The sequence below is a fragment of the Exophiala spinifera genome, assembly GCF_000836115.1.
Source record: "Exophiala spinifera strain CBS 89968 unplaced genomic scaffold supercont1.13, whole genome shotgun sequence".
Lineage (NCBI taxonomy): Eukaryota > Fungi > Ascomycota > Eurotiomycetes > Chaetothyriales > Herpotrichiellaceae > Exophiala > Exophiala spinifera.
The window spans coordinates 54614-75274 of record NW_015622525.1 but is presented as its reverse complement, the minus strand read 5'-3'; the positions used below and the strand labels follow the sequence as shown (position 1 = coordinate 75274).

Sequence of the window (20661 nt, the reverse complement as noted above, 5' to 3'; positions counted from 1 at the left end):
GGGTCATTTGCATTGGTCCAGTCTGCTCTTGCCAGAGTTACTGTACGGCCTTTGATGACAGGTCCTTGTTGTTTCAATCGTTGCTGATGAACCTCTCCAAACGACAAACGGGAGATATCCGGAAGCATTGAAACCGTAGGGCCATCGATGGAGAACTTCTCGTACCCTTTGTCGGAGTGAGGCCACGGTGGCCAGCGGCCAGGGTCCGACGGGAACTTGAGCATTGTTGAGTATCTTGAGGATAGAACAGCGAAGGCCTTGCAAGATGCACGATGGAGAGTCAAAGGGGCATTGGTTCCAGGTGCCTCAAAACGTGCCAGGATCGCCTCTCAGGAAGAGAGACAAACAAGAGTATAGTCGAGGTGGCATCTCCAAGTCTAAGAAGAGAGACTCATGTACAGGACAGACATTCATCTCATCTTCCTGGCTGCAAGCAGAGTGGGGGGAAAGGCATCATGACTGGAGTCATGGAGCAGCGTCCTGATCAGGAGGGAAGAGTGTGAACCCATGTTCGTCTGGTTGTGTGACTGCTGCCCCCACAAGCATCACCACGTAGAGGGTGCATGTCGAGGGTGCAGGCAACGGCCATTTGAAGATGGTTGAGATCCCTTCTTCCGTGGCAAGGGCGAAGATTCTGGGGGCATGCCCGGGACAATTTGGTGTTAGAGTGGCCGACACAGCGGCCAACTGATTCATGAGGGAGACCAGCATATCGACGAACGGGTGGGTTACTGAAAGAGAGTCCAGTAATACAGTACTTCCCTGATGAAGGGCAAAGACGTGGTTGGAGATACTGTACCGCTGATGGAGTATGGCCCACGACAAAGTTGGTGATAGAGCAGCCGACACAGTGGCCAACTGATTCATGAGGGCGGCAAGCATATTGATGAACAATTGGAGATTGAAAGAGAGTCCAATGATACAGCATTTCACTGATAAAATTCAAAGACACGAATGATTCTCGTTGGCCCTGGACTCGGCGATATTATAAGACATGGTTTGTATGGGCTCAAGCGAGTCACTTTTCTCCCCGTTCGAACTTATTCGGCGTATCTCACGTAATATGCCTAGACAATGGAGCCGGGGTATTCATTCGGGTCACTGGACCACATAGCTTTCCGGACACTCCTGCATGTCGACAAGAGAGCAATACAGTACGATAGTGTTGAGCCGCAACTGAGGTTGGGGTGCCCTTCTGTGAACGTAGTCAAGTGCCCGCCAAATAGCCTTCCCGTAAGTGGCTTGGCACACTCGTCTCTCCTTGCCGTTATGATTGCTGATTGGTGGATGCTTTGATCCGCAGAATCAATAGTCCGGCACGTCAGTTCGATAGGTTGCGTGCACGTGCCACTATGCTCCTACTTATCCAATGGTAGAGAACACGCTTACAGGGAGGCTTGTAGATCGACGCAGGCGAGGCGGATGCGACTATGCCACTTTCGGTAAAGGAACAGGTGGCGGATGCATTATCGCTCGAAAAGGCCTAAGCAGATTCAAAAGGCCTATGGGGAAGCTCCGAGTTACGGGCCATTGCGCCATTGCGGCCGGGGAAGCTGTTGACAGTTTCGAATATTTTTTTATTATTACGATCACCGATTTGAAAATCGAAGCTCGCTGCTTGACATCGGCACGTTATGCCGGTCGCCACTGGGCATAGGAGGGGCCTGCCTCAAGAGTTCAGGTTCCATGAAAAGAATATAAGCAGTCCCCGAATGCTGAAGGTGTGCTGTAACAAGCCTTCAAAAGTACAATCAACCTAGGGGACTACGAGATGAATCAATGGTGCTACAACGGGCAAGTCGACGCGGGCCAACAGCCGATAGCCGAACCATATCCGTCGAGCTCGGACGCTTCTTGGTCCGCTAGTGCTTGGTGGCAGATTAACTATGGTTTGAACCACTCTTGGTGTTGTCTGAGCACTCCTGCCATCTCCATCTGTCCAACCATCATGCCAGCCTCTGCAGCCGTCACGATCCCGATTGCTGTGGCTTTCAGACAGCCACCCCTCTCTCTCATTCTCGCTCCTGGCACATGGCTACCACACACACATTCCTCAGGTTGTTATTATCTGAACACTCAACCGTATCTGTGTGGCTCCTCAGGGTATTCTGGGCTAGACCACAGACTACCTCAGGATTTTGTTCCGACCATGGCCAATGATCCAATCCCCTTCTGCCAGCAATACATGAGCTGGAGTGATGAATCGACGAGTGATTTCGCACTATGGGCAGACTCTACGCAGAAAGCCCATGAAAAAGACGTGTCAACAAGATCGAGCCGAATCGATGACGATGCGTCTAAACTACCGGAACATCAAGCACCCGAACATGACGATGGTCTTATGAATTGGCAGGTTTAATGAGTCCGTCGGAGAGCAAAATGCAAGGAATCAGTGAATACGTGACGAACTCTATAGGAAGGATCTTACAGAAACCAATTCGAGCGACGTGTATGGTCATGTTCACAAATGCGGGTTCCTGTAGCACGGAGATCAACTATGAAGATCACTTGAAAGTCTATCCTAGATACACACACACACACACACAATTTATTACGCCCGGCGGCCAGGCCGAAAGGGCAACTAAGCTATTCTACTAATACATTTCTCAAGATACGTCATACTCTCCTTGAAGCCCGTACAGATACACCTTTTTCCCCTTTACCATTACCTCGCTTGCTACATCTTTACGGATTCTCGTGTTAGTAATCTTACCGTAGCAGTCTGGCTTGAAGTTGATTCTTCAAGTGTTCAGCATCCTATCCTCGGCAGCCGAAGCGCGCCTGCTTGATGAGACACGAGGTGAGAGTCGAATGGGCGGGTTTGATGATTAAGAGGGTTGAGTCGTGATTGATTAGCGGACGTTATCAAGTCGTCCTGTTGCCATTGCGAATCGTATCGTCGTCCGAACTGCTTTCAGATTTGGAGTCCAAGACTTGTCGTCTGCGAGTTGTTTCCCTCCAAGGTAGAAAGACATGTTACTTCGGTGTGTCGCTGTGACTTGAAGCATCTCCGTTCGGAAAGTCGTCCATCGGGTGCATCGGAACAAGAAATGATCGACTGTCTCTCGTGCGTGTCCGCATGCGCACTGGTCTGTTGGGGCTGCATTGATCCGATGGAGATAGAGTCGTTCCCGAAACCGCCCTCCCCCTTACCGACACATTGCAACTTCTCACACGGAAAGTTAAAATATAAGTGGGCCACGCTACGCCTAATCAGAAATAGTACTTATTTTAATTTGAGCATGACTAAGCATGGGACCTGTCCCATAGTATTTCTGATACCGCACGAAGTGCTGTACTGGAAAAAGGAGTCCGGTAATGAACACATCGTTATTAATCTGCCCCCGTGGTTCGAAGCACCCGCACCGGGATTCCAGTGGAGGTGCCGTCAACAGTGAAATCGCCCTGAGAGCCTGCCGATCATTACCCCGCAGTGCAATTGAGCCCCCTCTGCTAGCCTTGATTAGTCAACCAAGGATTCGACTGGTAATTGATTGCAAATGACACACCCAGCCACACCCAGCCACCCACTCGCCAGCCACAGAGCTCAGCATCCTCCGCCGCTTCAGCCTCTGTTACGTCGCGAGCTTCGCACGTGACATTTGACCGCGGCCTGTTTGACCCTACCAGGCAACCGCGAAGGCTGAACACCGGGCAGCTGCTTAACTCTCTGCTCCCGCTGCAACTTACTGTACTGTAACAGTAAACCACATTCTGTGTTACTCCTTCAGTTTCAAGAACTTAATCGCTAGCCTGTTATCGAGACCTTACGTTCTTGAAAGCCTCCGTTACGTTCTCACGATGTCTGCAACCTATATTTTCACGACTTCGCCTTGGTCTAAGGAAGCGATATCACTCGGTAGCATTGTGCCAGACAGACGATACCCAAACGAGGACATCATCAAAGGCACCGTGACCGAGGAGGATGTTTCAGTCACTATCAATAACGACTTCAAGGGCGTTATAGATAATGGATCGCAGACAATCCTGCGAGGAACAATCGCTGCACTCTGGATGACAATTTGCTCGATCTTCTGGAAAGTGGAATCCACAGGCAGCTTTGAAATCTCAGCAAAAGAAGCGCGCTTATACTCCCTTTCACAGCCAACGGCAGTCTTCCAGAAGCTTTGCGAACTGGAGCATGTTCGCAAGTTTTTCCAGGATTGCCATCGACAGGAAATCACGCCGGCATTCATCACTGGCTATCGAACTCTTACTGACGCGAAATTATTGCAGAAAGGCCAGAGTGTGTCCACTGCTTCAGGTAGTACCGATGTCAAGACCGGCGGCATCGGCAATGCTCCTAGTGATGCAATGAGATCCACCGTTCAAGTAGGCCAAGAGATTAATGACGGTCGTTGCCTTGAATACCAAACAAAAGGGGAGGCGATCTTCGCAATCAACTTCCGCAAGATTCTCATCAAAGTCCGCAGAAGCGAATTGGTGCCGTCACTTGAGCGCCAAACCCCGACTAGCTGGCTCATTTTTTCCAATGTCAGAGGAAAGCAAGTCGGGGAGGCAGAAGTAATTCAGGTCTCCCTCGATACGAGTGGCGTCGTTAAGGGAAGTGTTTTGGTGTTTGCAGATGCCGACGGGTCATTTATATCTCTATCTAAGGGAGATTTACCTCAGGAGGAGGAGGAGGAGGAGGAGGAGGAGGAGGATGACGACGACGACGACGACGAGTAAGAGAGTACTTGCCCAATTGGAACGCACCGAATTATATTCACGGATCACCTCGGCATACTGAGGTGAGAAAAGTAATGGTTTTTCCCTAACTACGTCCACAAATGTAACTTGGCCAACCGCTTTAACATCCGAAATGGACGAAGGGTGCCCAACCAAGCACATCTCGATTTACCGTGCGCTTTCCCACCATCCTTTTGGTATTTACCGAATCATGCAGGGCCCTGGCAATTGCGGCATCATCGCCATCACTCTCAGAGATTCTCTTTGCGAAGGCGTCCGAGAGAGCATTTACGATGTCATCGTCGACCGCCCACAATGAGCCGATGACATGAGGGAACCCGGCAAGCTGAAATCCGCTGACAATGTGGAGCATTTCGTCGGTTAGATGTTCGTCCCCGTTTTTGGCTGTGTGGCAAGCCAGGAGACATGCCATTTTCGCAGATTTGGTATTGTGTCTAGCGAGATCTCGAAATGTCAGGCGCTCCGGCTTGAAGTCAAGGCCTTGCTTGAGCAAGAGACCGCTGTTGGCAGGATCGTTTTGATCAACCTCCCCGTGGCAAGCGAAATACACCGTGTTGGCCTTGCTCAACTTGTTTAGAACCTGGGATTTCGAGGGTATTTCAAGAATTTCTAGATCTGGTCTGCCTGCACTTGTTAGACGGGCTCTGATTGCTTCAACATCTCTCGACGTTTTGAGCTTGCTAGCGTAGCCATCAGTTTCTGGCATAGTGACCATCAAAGGAATCTTTCCATGCAATTGGACATGGGAGCTTCTTCGGCGTGCCTGAGCGAGTGCTTTAATTGTGGGGATGTAGGAGGAAACCACGTAGCTGTCTGTGTTTTCGTTCTCATTGTCTGGAAGTCCTGCCGCATGTAGAGGGGCGAGTCCCAGTAAGCCGCTGGTAACCCACCAGATTCGTGGCAGATCATCAGAAGGACAGCGAGAAAGAAATTTCAACTCATGGAGAACTGGGCGGACGGCATGAATCCAGAGCCATTTCAGAAACTTGCGTAAATCCTTGTTGCGAGATCCTAATGTAGATATTGGTCCTTCGGTAATCGCTTTTGGTCCATTCAAGAGTTCTGTATATTTCTTTAAGTCTTCATATCGAACTCCCGGAAGTCTGATAGCCTTGACCTCTCCTGACGTCACAATAAATGCGTCACACCGAATGCCCGATGCATTGAACGCGACGATCGGCCCGAGCTCTGCTAGTTTTTGAAACTGCTGCGGACTATTGAGCTGGTACGAAGGTGTGATTCCGAACTCGGTTTCGATGCGCTTCTCTAGTCGCGTTTTCTCTTCCTGATGTTTCATGATAGCCAGAAGTGTGCTGCTTGTATCTAGTTCTTGCTCCGCTGGGGTGTTTTGAATCGGTGTTTCCAAAGAGACTAAATTGCGTATAGTCATGTACTCGCGATAGAGTTCTGGGCTTTTCTCCTTCAGTTCCGGTAGATCGGTTCGCCGATCTATAGATACGTTGAGAATGCAACCACGACCCTTTTCTAGAACTCGCAACGCTTCCCATGGCTCGCCATTTGCTTCTAAAGTGAGCGCTGCTGCAACTGTAGAGAGTCCGCCATATGCTTTGAGAATGAATTGCTGATCGTCTCGACTCAAGATCTGGCTGTTGAGCTCTTCGAGAATGTTGATTGCAGAAACGAAAGTCCTGCGAGCTTCGGTTATATCCCCTCTCGAGATATGCGCTTTGCCTGCAAATATTGCAGCGAAGATCTTGGTCGCTAATGGCGGGCCAGATAGAGACATTGCTTCTTCGTACAACCGAATGCTGGCTTCCAATCTAGAGTCGATGCCGGTAGCTTCGAACCCTCTCTCCAAAGCAGATGCCAATTGGATGAGCACATCAGCTTGTTGCTCTGGATGTCCATTGACCGCAACTGCCGCCTTTTCAGACAGGCGAAAAGCCGTGATTAGATCACTCCATTCCAGAAACCTGTCGTATCTCTTCAGATAAACTTTCGCCAGCCCATTCAAAATTTGCCCGTAACTAGTGTGCCCTGGAGGAGCTAATCGGACGGCTCGGTGATGGTGTTTGAGTGACTCAACCAGGTCTGTTTCACTATTCTCGCCAGAACGCCAGAACCGTTCAAGGTGCCGTCTGCCCAAATTGAATGATAAGCTTGCACGAAGCGAAAGAGCCTCGGGTTTGAGTGCTAGTGCTTCGCTTAGGCAGCGCATGGCTTCGTTTAAGCTGTCACTGTTAGATGCGCGAATGGATTCTAACGCTAGTAGATTCGAATGGGCCAATAGCACTTTGACCCATTCCGAGGTGGTTCTTGCGGTCGTCCTTCCGGCGTCAATGATCGCTTTGGAAAACCGAAGGGCCTCTTCCAGATATCGCAGCTCACGTCCTAGTTCGTACAGCTGTCCATTAATGGTGACCAGCAGATCTAGACAATCTTCATAGTGTTTGTCCTCCTTCCGCATTGCCCTGAGCGCCATAACTGTTGATTCCAATGCCAGTTCAAGGTCTTCGTCTTGCTTTCTGTAGCAAAATCTTCTTTGATGCATGTCAGCAGAGTAGTAGAGCGTCCAAGTCCATTCTTTACTTTTCTCCTCCAACAGTGATGTCACTTTATTGTTGACTTCGATGGCTGGATCCAGATACTTTCGATCCCCATTCTCCGGCCTGGTCGCGATGCTTCGGAGTTTTCTAGCCAGCTTCAATATGATGTCTGGCAGTTTCTGGATATTGATGCTTACAAGCTGTTGTAACTCCTCATGTACTTGCTGGATGTAATTGTCCGGTAGCAGAGGGAATTGCCTGGCTGCTTTTTCTGGGTCTTCCCAGAACATGGCTGCCGTAGGACCGATAACGTCCTGGGCTCCTTCCACTGCTTGTATCACTTGAGCTTGATTGCCAGAGTGTTTGCCGGAATGAAATAGTGCCCGTACACGGAGAAAGAGCACCCATTTGAACCGATATTCTTGCATAGAAGAGCACTGAGCTCGAAGTTCCGCGACAGACGCGATATAAGGGCTCGTAGTTGCCGCCATTAGAACAAAATCCAGTAATACCGAAATCGATGCTTCTCGAGTCGGAAAGCGTGCGAGGAGGAACCCTTGGGCAAAATTTCTTGCGCGCTATGGGCTTCCGCAGGGAAGGGACCGGCAAGCATGCGACAGCAAGTTAGGGAGAGTGAATGGTGCGACGCTAAGCGATGCGTTGAGGACGACCGGTGAAGGGAGGGCGACGGTTGTGGCGTGGCATTGATGATAGAAGCAGCGGCGAGCGTCGCCGAAGGATGGAGGGACGGTCTGGCCGGAGCCACAAAGCCCTTCGAATCTAGTCGTTTGCCTCTTCTTCACCCCACGTATCGCGGACGTTAATTATCGCTATGTGGGCAGCACGGCCTCGGAAGTCGCATGGGAACTCGTCGCAGTTTTCACTTGTCTTCAAGCGCCAACCCCAGCGCATCTCCTGCCCGCTATTCCTGTCACGGAAGTTCAGCCGCATTTTGTCCTTTTGCACCAGGCAGACGTGCCCATTCTTTCTCATCATGCCTCTACTCAGTGCATTGACCATACATTAACCACTGCGCTAGCTCAGATGCTCCTGTACCTTTCGTTGCAGTCTCCGGCGGTAGGACGAAACAAACTGAAACCGCGGCTTCCACGAAGAGGGGGGCGCAAAGCCTCAAAGTTAGACGCCACAAGAGGCTGAGCTGCGCCGTTCTGCCGGCAGCTACAGGTACCTCTTTTTTCGACTACTCACGAAGTGGCATCCCTCAAGACAGCATCAATCTATTCCTCGCTACTGTTGTATAGGCTATCGATATGGCCGAAGCAGTTGCCATCATAGGACTCGTCTCCTCCATAGCGTCGCTATTCGAACTTAGTGTTGGAATCGTGTCTCGATTGCACGACTTTACCTCCAAAACCTCGGAAGTTCCCGAATCATTTCGTTCACTGACAATCCGGCTGCCTCTACTGACGGAAACACTTCAACGCATCCAGACTCAGGCAAATTCACACCGCCTTCCTGACGATGTAACCAAAGCTCTGACAGCGGTTGTTCGCAACACTTCCGAGCAACTGTTGGCTATACAGACCCGCCTCTCCAAGATTCTCCCCTCCGATAGCGCATCGAGGCTGGAGCGGGCTCTGAAGGCGCTAAAGAGCCTAGCTAGGGAAGATGAAATACAACAGGCACTGGAGAAGATAGAAAAGAACATTAGTGTCCTGGTGTTATACCAGACAACAGGGCATGTGGACACTGGTGACCTCATATTAGCACAACTGTCAGAATTAACTATGATCTCTAAGTCAGCGTCGAGGTCGTTCGGAAAGGATGAGCTTTTGTCTCTTGCGCGAGCAACTGGAAAGACAATTCTGGAAGAGCTTTCTCCACAGACGCAATCGATAATCTCCAACAGCAACCGGGGACTTCTCTTCAGGTTTTCGCAATTACCCATCGCTGCGCAGGAGAAATTCATAGCCCGGCAAGAAAAAGAACTCCGTCAGTTCGTGGAGCAAGAAGAAGCAAAAGTCCTCGAATTCTTGACTGGGTTCGACACTCGAGATCGATTAGCAGACCAAGGAAGACGTAGAGCTGAGGGTTCTTGCGACTGGATCCTCGAAAGCCCAGACTACCTCAATTGGGTTGGAGGAAACTGCAATCGATTGTGGCTGCTTGGAGGCCCAGGTTCTGGTAAGACTGTTGTGAGCGCCTTCATAACAGAGGCTCTGAACAATGGGCTCAGGCGTGAGGACGTTTTGGCGGTCTACGCTTGCTCATTCACAGATTCGCAGACAACATCGGCAACGAACATATTATATGCGTTGGCTGCACAGATTGCACAGAGCTCTCTTGCATGTATGGAAAAATGCAAGCGATTTCTAGAAAGACATCTCTCAGAGGGCAAGCTGAAAGCGGAAATCCAAGACCTCCAGGACCTTATAGTTGAAATGTCTCTGTCTACCGATATCCAACGAATCTTCATCGTGATTGATGGACTCGACGAAGTTGAATGGGAGCAACCTGATCATTTGATGGTTATCGTTGATATTCCACAATATGCAAGAAAAGTCAAGATGTTAATCACTAGCCGACCATGTCCTCGGGTTGCGAAAGCGCTGCAAGGGTACTCTACGCTATCAATGAACGATGTAACCTTCAACGATGCCCTCGCGGCATTCATTGACGGGGAACTCAAGCGCAGCAGGCTTGCAAACATACCACAGCACGATTTCGATGAGCTCAAGGAGAGCTTGATTAGGACAAGTAACGGAATGTACGTTTCATCCTTAATGATTACTTAGCAAGTGCACAGAGTCAGTGCACAGGGTTGATTTCGGTGGAATATGAAGTAACGAGTAGCAGGTTCTTACACGCTCAAATGGCCATTAGCCTCCTCTCAGAATCTTACCAGAATGTTCGTACCTTCCAACAGACAAAGGAAGCCCTACTCCAGGATTTGCCGAAAACCTTGGAAGAGGTCTACAATTTGAAAATGCTCACCATCCAGGCAAACAACAGTGCAATCGATGCTACTGCTGTCGAAAGTTACTTACGCATCCTAGCTGCTAACCCTGAGATGGATCCACTTACTGAATTGCACCAAGCTGCCATTCAGGAATGCCCAGATGTCCCATACTACACCCCAGAAGACCTAGCTGAGCGAGCTCAAGGTCTGCTGAAATGGGACCCAGAAAGCCGACGGCTTCGATTCATCCATTTAAGCGCAATAGATTATATGCTATTACACACTCGCTAGATGATATCCGAAGAAACAGTGGTATATGATTATGAATTTATAAGAATATGATGCTACCAAATGTTACGAGTCAACCTTCATACGACCGTCAGGCCGGGCAGGCATGGAAAGTCGAGCGAGAAAGGCAGCCTCGCTGGCAAGGCTGCCCATGGTCACGTGATGACCAAAACAGGAAATGTCCCGTTGCACCGTTGCACTTGCAACACCTGCAACAGTGCAATGCCCAGACTATCCTATTCCGGAAGACTACCTGTGTATATAGTCAGAGCTAGAGCCACTGTACTGGGGGTACATGAGCTCGAAAATGTCTGGCCAAGACAGGCCAATGCTGATTGGCCAGATCCATGGTCACATGACTGGACAATTGTCCAGCCGGCCTGTGATTGGCTGGTGTGTTGCGCAGATATCAGGGCACCTGGTGCCAGTTGCAACTTCGACTTAGACATGCTCTCAATCAACAATTGAAACCCCCTGTACTGTTCACACGGTACGTGCTCACGAGGAGCCTCGCGCGCAGCAGGGGAGGAGTATCGCTTTCCTTCTATTTGGTTCGTTCTTTTCCTCCCTCCCCGCCTTCTTTCCGTCCTCAAACGGTGCCGTCGGACTTGCGGCACCGAACAAGAGAAGGAGCCTCGTGCGAGGAGCAGGGGAAGACAAGGCGGGTGCGCCTGGTGGTCGCGGTACCGACGATGCGATAGGGGCACATCAGAGGGTAAGCCGGTGGTTGGTGGTTGGTATTGGTGGTTGCAGTCGATGTCCAGTCCTATACCCTCGCCAGAGAAGTCCTCTTTCCCATCCTACAGAGACATCAGTCTACACCGCGTAGATTGACCCCCGAGCCGACCCGTTACACCACTTCTATAGGAAGTGTAGTCAACTTCGTTATCAATCCTACCCCTACCAGTGGAGTAGTATTATCTGATACCTGGATCCCTGCCAACACGGTATACGTTATACCTGTCATGAACGGGGTTCTGACAAGCATATAAGCTAAGAGGTCCAAATTCTGGCATAGAATGCTAGGATTCTAGTCTTTTTGGGTGGATCCCCAAGGGACTGTGGACCTCTTCCTGACAATACTATCCCTGAGACATCTGTCACTGCACTTGTCCCACGCATCAGTTAACCCATGGTCTGACGGTTGCTGAGTATCAGGTTCTTAACAACATTAAACTTTCCGGAGTTGCGTTTGGTGGTATCAAGCTGTGTCGGATAGTCTCTTAAAGAAGCTCTCTTGTCTAGTCCCACATATTTTCTACAATAATAATCGGACAACCACAAGGCTTACAGAATATCAGGCGCCAATATTCATGCATTCCCGTAATGTTGATTATATCCTTGGCATTACAGATGTAGTAAGACTGATTGTAAAGATTTCTCTTTAAAATTGGATGATGACGGCATTGCACTTCGACGTGAACGACAATCAGCCACCAAGAGAAGGTGTGCTTAGGTGTTGCTTCTTTAGGCATGGTTTCTGCGCCACACCTGCGCAATCAGCCACACCTTCTTCCCGCTCCTAAGTATCACCGCAGCTTGATTTCACTGGGACCTATGGGCAACATATTTCCTTTGAGTCGCCACGTTCTCAGCTTCGCCTGGATATAGAGGCAGCCACTGCCTGGTTGCCGCGTAAGAATCATTTGCAGCTCCGCTGGTCTGTGTAATGATACTCTCTTCCTCGTTCTAAAAGTTCCTCTCAATTCCTAGTCCATCACTTCACAATCTTAACATCCAACTCTAAAATGTCTGCAGGCGCCACCGTCAACACTCGGCGTAAAAACTGGATCTTCACCCCCTCCCAAGACTATGAGTACGGCGGCTCCCTCGCTCTCGGCCAAATCCTCGAAGACGCTTTCCAGCCGGCCTCTGCCCTCATCGCCTCGGGCCTAAAACTCCCATATAAAGATCTCCTCGAAGACACTGGCACAAAGGAAGATATTAACATCGAGCTCGAAGACCACCTCACCGCATCCTTCCGGGCCTTCTGCCAAGCTACCGGGGTACCCCTCGGCGCGAACGCGTCCGCCGGCACAAGTAACGATTCGACCACGAAGTGGCATCTGAAGAAGTTGGAGTTTAAAGGCTTCGTGCCCTCGCTCCAGTACGTTAAAGAGGCGCTGGCCTCGGGCGATGTGCCCTCGAAGACGCAGTGGTGGAAGCTGCGCCGTAAGCTGTACATCGTGACGGGGCTGCGGATTGCGCGGGGGTCAACCATGGAGAAGGAAGAGGAGCGCTCGAGCAATATAAATTTAAGTGTGAAGGCGGACGGATTTTCGCAGAATGCGCCTGTGTTGGTCGGCGCAGAGGTGCAAGGGGGCCACACGAAGCGACAAAAGGAGTCGGTGGGGAAGATCTCGGATTTTATATTCGCCTACCGTTTGAACGAGATTAAGTACAAGTGGAGCACAACGTCCCATAAACCCATTTCGCATGGGCACACAGCAAGTAGAGGGGATGCGAGTGAGCAGCAGCAGCAGGAGACGGAGCCGGTGGGTTATGACCTTATTGGCTTGGATCCGGATCCATTTGCGGTGAAGGAGGTCATTGATGCAGATCCGAGGGTTGTAGATTGATTATCGAACAGTGGTCTTGAAGTCGAAGAATAAATTTAAAGGATTACGATTCACTTTCTCATATCGCCTTTGGAATTGATCCAACAGGTAGTGCAATGTGTCATATGCCCGCATCCAACGCGCGATTGATATCGCGAACAACATCATTGTGTTCATGGCTTTCACTGAACAACTGCCACGGCATCACGTAGATGTAATTGTGCGGATCAAGCACAGTATTTGCCGACATCAACCTAGAAAGCACAGCCTTCATCCCACTACAGCTGTGAAGCCGCATTTGCATCTCTCTAGTGTCATCATGTGGCACTTCTGTAAACTTCATGAACTCGATGACTAGCCCAGCAATACCGGTCATAACTGCAGTGGCCATTGATGTTCCACTCTGTCGCATCTCTATTCTGATCCCGTACTTCTGCTGGGAATAAGCGGACAGGATTTCCTCACCGATGGTGCCAAGGGCATTGTCTTTTTTGTCGCTGGAAGGGCTAAAGGAGGATTTGATACCCTCATAGGTACAGGAATTGACTCTGATGACCTCGTCCATTCGGGCCGGATGCCCAACTGGGTCTTTGGAGTAGTGTTTGTCGTTGGAGGCGGCAGCGAAGAAAAGCACCGGCACATCGTGCAAGCCGATAGCCTTTCTGATGGCCCGTTCAATTTTAAGTTTCTGTTGCCCAAACGCAAGTGCCATTGAGACAATGTCGACCTCTTTTTCTGCAAGCCAATTGATAGCCTTCAGAGTAATGTCAGAACACATTTAGCAGTGTGAATTCAAGACGTACCTCAACAATTCTGTCTTCAGATCTCTCGTCCCCCTCATCGTTTTCGAAAACTTTTGCAACGTAAAGTCGTGCTGTTCTACAAACTTTGAGGATAGTATGTGCGCAGTGTGTTCCATGTCCACTATTATCGCTCATTGGTTCATTTTCCTTTACAAAATTCCTACACAAACTTTGGTGGATCTGCCGTGTCTCGATAAATGGTTTAAATGCGGGATGGTCGAGATCGATACCAGTGTCCAAGATTCCAATCATGACCATATCTTTATGATGAAGCGGGCTCTTCCTGTACCTCTCGAGAAACCTGTTTGCTTTCTCCATTTGCGATTCTCCTGTGAACCACTTGTCGGCCTCTTTCTGTGCGAGTGTACGCTTGTCCTCTGTGCTTCGCTTCGCTACTTCTGACTGCGGTGTCACCAACAGCAGTTCCTTTGCCCATGCTGCTGCTGTCCCTGCTGCGTATGGCCGCCACATCTTGTTCTGGTGCGAGTCGGCGTAGTGGCAGATGCCTCGGATGACAAGGCATGGGAAGCTGTTCATTAGACCTGCCGCCTCCGTCTCGAAGCAGAGTACTCCGCCATTTGCCTCACTTATGGCATCTCTCTCGACTGCGTTTTTGATGGTGTGGTTGCCCGATGCAATTGTCCCGTAGTGAACCACGGGCTCTTCGCTCGGTCGTGGCTGCCGAGCAATCTGCTTCTCTGCACTGCATGACTGGCAGGTCGGTCCGTCTTCGTGGATGTAAGACGCCTCGAACAAAACGTCCGGGCCCGCAGCCTCACGGGTGAATTTGGGGATATGACGAAGCTTCAAAAGGTGTTCTGCGAGATTACTTCTCCCCATTTCTTCGCTTGCGTGCATCTGCACAGCTGCGCTTCTTAATATCGCCGGCGGAGAGTTGAGAAACCCTGCGCGCTGGAAACCTCTTGGAGTCAACTTGCCAAGGTCGAACTGTATCACACCTCCATGGTCTTTACGCGGGGAGCTAACTACCACGTCTCCCAGACGGATATCTTCCTCGATGATTGGAACACCGCCTCCAATGCCGACCAGCAGACCAAACCGTATCGACCTGAATGTCGACATCATCTGCTTTGCCACCACTGCTGCAACGAGGCTGCCATTCAAGCCTGCTGGCAGACAGGCGATAACAACATTGTGTTCCCCTATGCGCCCAAGCTCGTAGGAATTATCGTCGTCATCAGCCTGCTCGAGGCCTTCGTGCCTTTCGTCCAGCATTACCACTGCGGCAGTCAGTTCGACCGAGAGCGCGCACACCCATCCCACAGTATATTCCTCACGGCGAAGACGGCGGCGGGCCATTCAGGCCGTTCGCTATGGTGGGCGGCCGAGCGCCGCAGGGCTGGAGAGTGTAGATCGCAAAGGCTCGACGAAGGTAGTAAAAGGCCATCTAAGGTCGTGGAAGGGCCAAGGGGGTAACTGCGGGTTGCAAGCGAGGCCAGCTGCGAAGAACGGTTAAGGAAAACTCGCTCGCATTCGTGTCGCCTGACATTGCTGCCTGGTTGCGCCATCATTTAACCACGAGCGTCTCGGGTGGCTAATGTGCCCACAGTTTTTAAAGGCTAAGCGGCGCACTCAGACCTCGCTAATACATGTACGCATCGTACCGAGTACGGAACTGTCGGAACGATACGAGCGATTTTATTACCGGACTGCCTTTTCCGTATTCATGTGGTATTAGGAATACAGTGACACGGATCTGTCGCTTAGTCATGCTCAGATTAGTAGATAGACTGCTACTGATTGGGCATAGTATAACCGGCTAATATTTTAACTTTCCGTGGGAGAAAGTTGCAATGTGTCAGTAAAGGGGGAGGGCGGTTTCGGGAACGACTGTACTTCGACTATGAAAGCGCGAGTATGAAAGCCCAAGCACCCATATCCGACCAAATCCTCAAACGCCGGCACTCCTTTGTAGCAAACTATCCTTCATTCAGTTGAAAGTATAAGAGCAATTACGCCATTGAAGAATCCCAAACCATCCATATCAGCCGCTGATTTCATTTTCAGTCGGAGAGTTGCAACACTTTCTGTTCCAAACGCGCAAGTTGAGCCATGATCGCAGCCATCAGATCGGAGTTCTCTGGAGGGGACTCTAGTAGGCCTTTCGCGGCCTTTGAGCCTTTCCGTTTCCTGGGTTTCTGTTCTGGAATGAACAACTCTTCCGGGTCATCGGTTTCGAAAGCACGCAGATCCATCTCCCCTGGCCCATCTGAGCCTGGCATTACCTTACCCCTGAGCCGAGCACGCCGCTCCGTCTTCCCTAGCCCATCTGAGCCTGACATTACCTTGCCCCTGAGCCGAGCACGCAGCTCCGTCTTCCCTGGCCCATCTGAGCCTGACGTTAGCTGGCCCTTGACCGGAGGCGGCTCAATGAGGTGCGATGACGGGGCGAACACTTTGATTTCATCATCCGCATCCTTCTTACCAAGCATCTTCCTCAAGGCCGTTCGACTTAGGATGTCAGTCTCACCGTTCTTGAATTTAACTAAGCCGTAACCAGTGGCCGGCTCGGAGAGTGTCATACATTCCATCTTTTTCGTCGCAAACCCGAGGAGCTCTTCGAAGTTTGCCACGTCCTCGTAGGAATATTTTCGATCAGAATATCGAATGTCTTTTCGCTCTGACGCAGGCAAGTCAAAATAAGCATTTGTTGCACGGTGACCGACTTCCGTTCCCGAAAGTAGGATGACGGGGTTGTCCGATCCTCGCTGTTCGACCACAAATTGAACGCCGAACATAATTTCGACACCTGTCCTCCGATCTCTTCGACAGAAGGGTCGGTAGCCCAAGATTTTCTCACCGTCCTTCGTCAAGCCAGGTTCCCAATACGGTTTTTTGGCCATTGTGTTGGACTCTCCAGAGGGAACCTCTTCTACACCCGGGTTTGTGGACTGTGAAGGTTCGTTTGAGGATCCTGATTTGGTCCGGCTTGTCTTCTCTGACCGTGCCCTTGCAGAGCCAGTATGCTGTGGAGTTTCGTTAGAGGATCCTGATTTGGTGCCGCTTGCCTTCTCTGACCGTGCCCCCGATGGCCCACTGTTGCCATCTTTGCCCTTTCCTTTTCCTCCTCCTTCAGCAGCTTCGTACTCCTCGACCCTCTGGCGCCAATCATCGGGAATATTGAGTCTCCAACTTTCTGGGTAATGGTTGTTTCTACAGAGTTTCTTCAACTGCTTATCAAGTGAGACCAGCTGGTTGAATGCATCCTCATCTTTGGGGTTCTTCTTCAGGCGGGACTTCACGTGCGACATCTCCAATCCAATGGCGCGCAAGACCTCGGTTCGGATCAGGAAGCTCTCTTTATTGGGCAGACGGTCTCCTTCATTCTTTCCTCTGATCTTTTGGTTGAGTAGCTCAATTTCGTCCTGGCTGGACGAATCCTTATATTTCGCCAATAGCTTGTTCACGTGGGGCGTGGCTTGCTCATAAATCCTCATTCTAAACTCATCCGGAACCTGCTCACCGTTATCGACATTGTCCTCGTCAGAGGAATCATCAGAGGAATCATCAGAGTCCGAATCATCGCCCCAAGCGTTAGGCCCAAATTCTTCACCGAATGTTCCGTCCTGGTTATTGTTGGCTTCATTAGCTTGGTTAGTTCGTAGTTTTGCGTCATACTCCCTTTTCTTCTGTGGATTGCTTAGGACTTCGTAGGCTGCGTTCACCCCTGGACGCACTGTTAGCGTAGTTTTTCTCTGGAGGAATATGCAGAGACGTAGCACTTACTCTGAAATGCCGTGGTGGTCTCTTTGTCAGCATTTTTGTCGGGGTGAATCAACGTTGAGATTTTGAGGTAGTTCTTCCGGATATTGAAGTCAACCGTATGTGGAGGCAGGTCTAGCAGCTGATAAAGATCTGTGTCCTTACAGTTCAAGACACGGTTTACCTCCTCTCGTTGTTCTTTGGTATATTTTCTCCCGGTCTTTTTGTTAGAGGATTTTCCCCCCGGTTTTGCCCCTCCACCCGAACCTTCGTTGGTGGCTTTCACCCCAGTATCTGCCATAGGTACGTCGCCATCTGAGTCTGGCGTGGGGCTTGAGCCCTCAGGTGGGGGAAGAGGGGGATAGCCGACAGGGTTAGCTTGTTGATCTGTCTTGCCATTTTCTCCATGTGCGTTACTGGCCTCACCATCACCAAGTGCTTTAAGCTGCGGGTTGTTGCTAGGCGCACTGTTTCCAGAGCTCATTTTTGGGGAGTTTGCCTCGGGTTGATGTGGTGCTTTGGTGACAAAAGCTGCAACAGTATAGTCAACGACAGCAAAACGGAGCAAGCTTGAACTAGGAATGACTCAAAAGATTCTCAAGTCAGAGAGTTGAAGTAGGGTAGATGTGTTGGAGGAAGAAAGAACAGGTGCAGACTGAGAGTACGCTCCTTTTAAAGGGCAGAGGCGTCCTATGCCATAGGTAAGAATAGCAACAGACGGGTCTATTTTTACTTTTGCTAAATTTAGATACTTTGAGATACAGTATAAGACTACTCGCTGAGTTTCCTTCCATTCAGATTCGTCAGGAAACAGCTCTTCTCCGAGAACATTTTGCCAAACATTACCACACTTCACAATATGAGGCTACCAACCTTTGTCCCAAAAGAACATGCTGCCAATGCAACGCTCAACTTGGACTCTCCCGAGATTGATATTAACATTGGGGGAAATTCCTCCGTGTTCACCGTCAACGTCACCATCAAAGATGAAGGGAACATAGACACATCTTTGACCCCGAGAATCCCTTCTGCTGACGGACCTCTCCCAACGTTGCTGAGTACTGGACCGACATCATCAGTCACACCGACCTTGAGAAGTTCCATGTCAATGTCAATCAACTCCAGTGGGTTGCTCGCAACGACAGTTCCGGCTACAAGTGCGTTGATACCGTCTTTGTCAACATCTGCTATGAAAAGTACCCCTACACACCTCGAGCCATTTACAACCCTACCAGCACTCGTCACTCATGGAGTCGATGGAAGCTCATCGACAAATACATCATCTGGGGCATCTGTTCCTCTTATCATAGTTATCCTTCGTACTCTATTTGGTTAGGGTGACCAGGCACAAACTCGGTAGCTATCATGTCACGGTTGTGTACGTGGCGTCAGAAGGAATGGACCATGATGCCGGTCCTGAGATTTAGGTGGTCCTGGATTATCAATGCCGTTAGCTGAGTCTACTGTATAGAAGCAAGGATAGCCTGTTTAGAACTAGGTAGAATGTCACGGTGGATATTGTACTATATCACTATCCCGCTGATCTCTCTCCCATTAATTAACCTTCAGCCTGTAACTATTGCTCTCACACACAACCCTGGGGTTCACAAACGGAGCAAGAACTTCAATGTCAAGATCCATTATGAACGAAACATTCTGGAACAAGGTTCCATTGACATTCGCTGCATCCCCACAACACTCGGATGGACTCACCAATTCACTCAGTCCTACTGATGAACTTCATTCGCCTCATAGGCATGGAAGGCGAGATCCATCAGCCAGGTTTGAAAACCAAGTTGTAATATGACAGAGGCGCTCTTTCCACCTTTTTTGGTCCTTGTAAATGTTTTAAGTGGTTTTACGGAGGTCCAGCCGGTTGAGCTAAGCTCAGCCTCGCCATACCAATGATATATCGATGCTGAGGGGAATGTGGTGATATGAGGCTCAACCAACTATCATGACACTGCGAAAGTCTCATGGAATCCGTGTTTGGAAGTTGTAACGTAAGGAAGTTTTTAGAATGTCAGTTCGATGTGTATATACTTCTACTTCCTCGGTAGTCACCAGACTGCTAAAAATTCCGGGTATGCCGTCTCAATTTTCTCTATCAAAAGCCCACCAAAGTCAACATCCAACACGAGATTCAAAGTTTCCGATTCACTCTATTACAAGCAAGAGTCATACTGTAGCCTATGAATGGCCCCGACATTCATTGGCACATTCATTATCGATTTACAAATACCCTCAGATGATCTCCACCTCCATGCAAGATGTGTAAGTTTCATTTAATATAGCCGGGGGGGTTCCAGGATTCCCAGGTACGATGGTTGGCCAATCCCACACCCAATAGAGTGTGAGAAGGGTCCCGTTGGCAAACGGGATACCGGTTTCATCGTTCAGCTCGATGGTGGTTCCACACCATCGGTTGGGTGCCTCGGTGATTGATGGCCCTGGACCGAATGTATTGCTTCGGGTGGTAGCGATTTCACTGTGACCAGTAGGATCAAACTGAAAACACCGACCGTCATCGAATGGTGTGCTCGTCAAGAGCAGGCCACGTTGGTCACCTCCAGTCTTATCAGCGGTCCATTGGCCATGAATAGCGGTAAATTTGTCATCATCCCGAGCTTGGGTGGTGGCGTACACCGAGACTTGGCCTGATGTGGGTTTATTCGGAGGAACGTCTGGCTGGGTGATGTGGCCATTTTCCAGGTATCGCAGAAGGACACTACTACCTTGCGGGGCCATCAAGACAGATCCTCCACTTTGATTACCTTGCGTCTGAGTCAACTTGCACATTAGATCTGAGTCTTGAAAAGTTAATGCTGGAGCTTGGGGAAGCAGATACGTGTTATCTCCATCGACAAATCCAGGTGTGGTCCTCGGTACTGATTATTCTCCGTCAGCGTGCATTCCAACGGCTCTGACTTGGTGAAAGTCTCTTACCGTAGCCGCGAATGAAGCCGGGATCACCCACAGGTTGACCATCTTGGTCCACCAGAGACAATTGCTCAATCCAGGTGTGGCAATTGACCAGGGTTAAGGAACAAAGTAGCAAGCCTATGCCAGCCAAGAGAGTCATTTTTACTTTTGCTGTCTTTCGAATGACCGTATGTGCCCTTGCCATTAACGTTATATACTCTGCTGCGATA

General features: G+C 49.9%; 8 protein-coding genes across 8 annotated transcripts; 4 read left to right on the top strand and 4 right to left on the bottom strand.

Annotated features, from left to right (window-relative positions):
* Positions 1-2149: 2149 nt before the first annotated feature.
* PV08_12058 (uncharacterized protein) lies at positions 2150-2359 on the top strand (the record flags this gene model as incomplete). The annotated part of the gene is made up of 1 exon (XM_016386365.1): positions 2150-2359. The coding sequence occupies one exon, from the start codon at positions 2150-2152 to the stop codon at positions 2357-2359; it is 210 nt and encodes a 69-aa protein (XP_016229931.1).
* A 1442-nt stretch (positions 2360-3801) lies between these two features.
* PV08_12057 (uncharacterized protein) lies at positions 3802-4689 on the top strand (the record flags this gene model as incomplete). Its single annotated transcript, XM_016386364.1, has 1 exon — positions 3802-4689. The coding sequence occupies one exon, from the start codon at positions 3802-3804 to the stop codon at positions 4687-4689; it is 888 nt and encodes a 295-aa protein (XP_016229930.1).
* Positions 4690-4810: 121 nt separating this feature from the next.
* On the bottom strand, positions 4811-7708 carry PV08_12056 (uncharacterized protein; the record flags this gene model as incomplete). The annotated part of the gene is made up of 1 exon (XM_016386363.1): positions 4811-7708. The coding sequence occupies one exon, from the start codon at positions 7706-7708 to the stop codon at positions 4811-4813; it is 2898 nt and encodes a 965-aa protein (XP_016229929.1).
* Positions 7709-8488: 780 nt separating this feature from the next.
* Positions 8489-10428, top strand: PV08_12055 (uncharacterized protein; the record flags this gene model as incomplete). Its single annotated transcript, XM_016386362.1, has 2 exons — positions 8489-9945; positions 10035-10428. 2 exons carry the CDS (start codon positions 8489-8491, stop codon positions 10426-10428), a joined length of 1851 nt encoding a protein of 616 aa, XP_016229928.1.
* Positions 10429-12173: 1745 nt separating this feature from the next.
* On the top strand, positions 12174-13004 carry PV08_12054 (uncharacterized protein; the record flags this gene model as incomplete). Its single annotated transcript, XM_016386361.1, has 1 exon — positions 12174-13004. The coding sequence occupies one exon, from the start codon at positions 12174-12176 to the stop codon at positions 13002-13004; it is 831 nt and encodes a 276-aa protein (XP_016229927.1).
* Positions 13005-13104: 100 nt separating this feature from the next.
* PV08_12053 (uncharacterized protein) lies at positions 13105-15106 on the bottom strand (the record flags this gene model as incomplete). The annotated part of the gene is made up of 2 exons (XM_016386360.1): positions 13105-13737; positions 13787-15106. 2 exons carry the CDS (start codon positions 15104-15106, stop codon positions 13105-13107), a joined length of 1953 nt encoding a protein of 650 aa, XP_016229926.1.
* Positions 15107-15810: 704 nt separating this feature from the next.
* PV08_12052 (uncharacterized protein) lies at positions 15811-17993 on the bottom strand (the record flags this gene model as incomplete). The annotated part of the gene is made up of 2 exons (XM_016386359.1): positions 15811-17474; positions 17534-17993. 2 exons carry the CDS (start codon positions 17991-17993, stop codon positions 15811-15813), a joined length of 2124 nt encoding a protein of 707 aa, XP_016229925.1.
* A 1760-nt stretch (positions 17994-19753) lies between these two features.
* Positions 19754-20591, bottom strand: PV08_12051 (uncharacterized protein; the record flags this gene model as incomplete). The annotated part of the gene is made up of 2 exons (XM_016386358.1): positions 19754-20397; positions 20456-20591. 2 exons carry the CDS (start codon positions 20589-20591, stop codon positions 19754-19756), a joined length of 780 nt encoding a protein of 259 aa, XP_016229924.1.
* Between the last annotated feature and the right edge of the window lie 70 nt (positions 20592-20661).